Source organism: Trachymyrmex septentrionalis, unplaced genomic scaffold (assembly GCF_001594115.1).
Source record: "Trachymyrmex septentrionalis isolate Tsep2-gDNA-1 unplaced genomic scaffold, Tsep1.0 scaffold960, whole genome shotgun sequence".
Lineage (NCBI taxonomy): Eukaryota > Metazoa > Arthropoda > Insecta > Hymenoptera > Formicidae > Trachymyrmex > Trachymyrmex septentrionalis.
The window spans coordinates 1454-2033 of record NW_017306151.1 but is presented as its reverse complement, the minus strand read 5'-3'; the positions used below and the strand labels follow the sequence as shown (position 1 = coordinate 2033).

At 25.9% G+C, this 580-nt stretch overlaps 1 protein-coding gene across 1 annotated transcript in view; it reads left to right on the top strand.

Moving 5' to 3' along the window:
- Positions 1-281: 281 nt before the first annotated feature.
- The window catches only part of LOC108756158 (aminopeptidase Q-like), a gene marked incomplete at its 3' end in the record, with an annotated part of 1678 nt that continues 1379 nt past the window's right edge, over positions 282-580 (top strand). Inside the window, exon 1 of the mRNA XM_018499767.1 lies at positions 282-552. Coding sequence (XP_018355269.1) covers positions 282-552 — 271 coding nt within the window. The remainder of the gene's footprint in view (positions 553-580) is intronic.

Here is a 580-nt window from a genome sequence, read left to right as displayed (position 1 = left end):
CGTTTTATTATTGTAAGAATAACATAAGAGTAATTAATTTTGAGTGCATTAAAATATACTCAAATATATAATAGAAAAAGGAATTCATAATTTTCCCAAATTAGATTTTATGTATGATTATCTTAATATATAAAAGTAATTAAAATTATTTTTTCCCATTTCTTTATCTTTATATAAAAATTAGTTATAATTTGGACTGCATTATCATTTGTTTCTTTTTAAAAATTTTAATTTATAAACCACCGAAAAATTGCAGATACATGAAACAATCAAAAATCGACATGGAATTCTTAAAGTTGTTATTAAATATTGGTTTAATATTGGTTATGAGTTTCTCCATCAATGGTTTTGAAATTATACGTCGTTTATCCGTTAACACGATACCAATTCACTATGATATCAAACTGATACCGTATCTCGAGGAAGGCAATTCTACTTTCCACGGCGAATCTAATGTCAAAATCGTAATTTATCATGCATCGCAAAATATAAACTTACACTCAAGAGAATTAGAAATAAATGAAAGGGCGACAACGTTGATTAATGACAAGGGTACAGTTTATAAACCGATGAAACATAT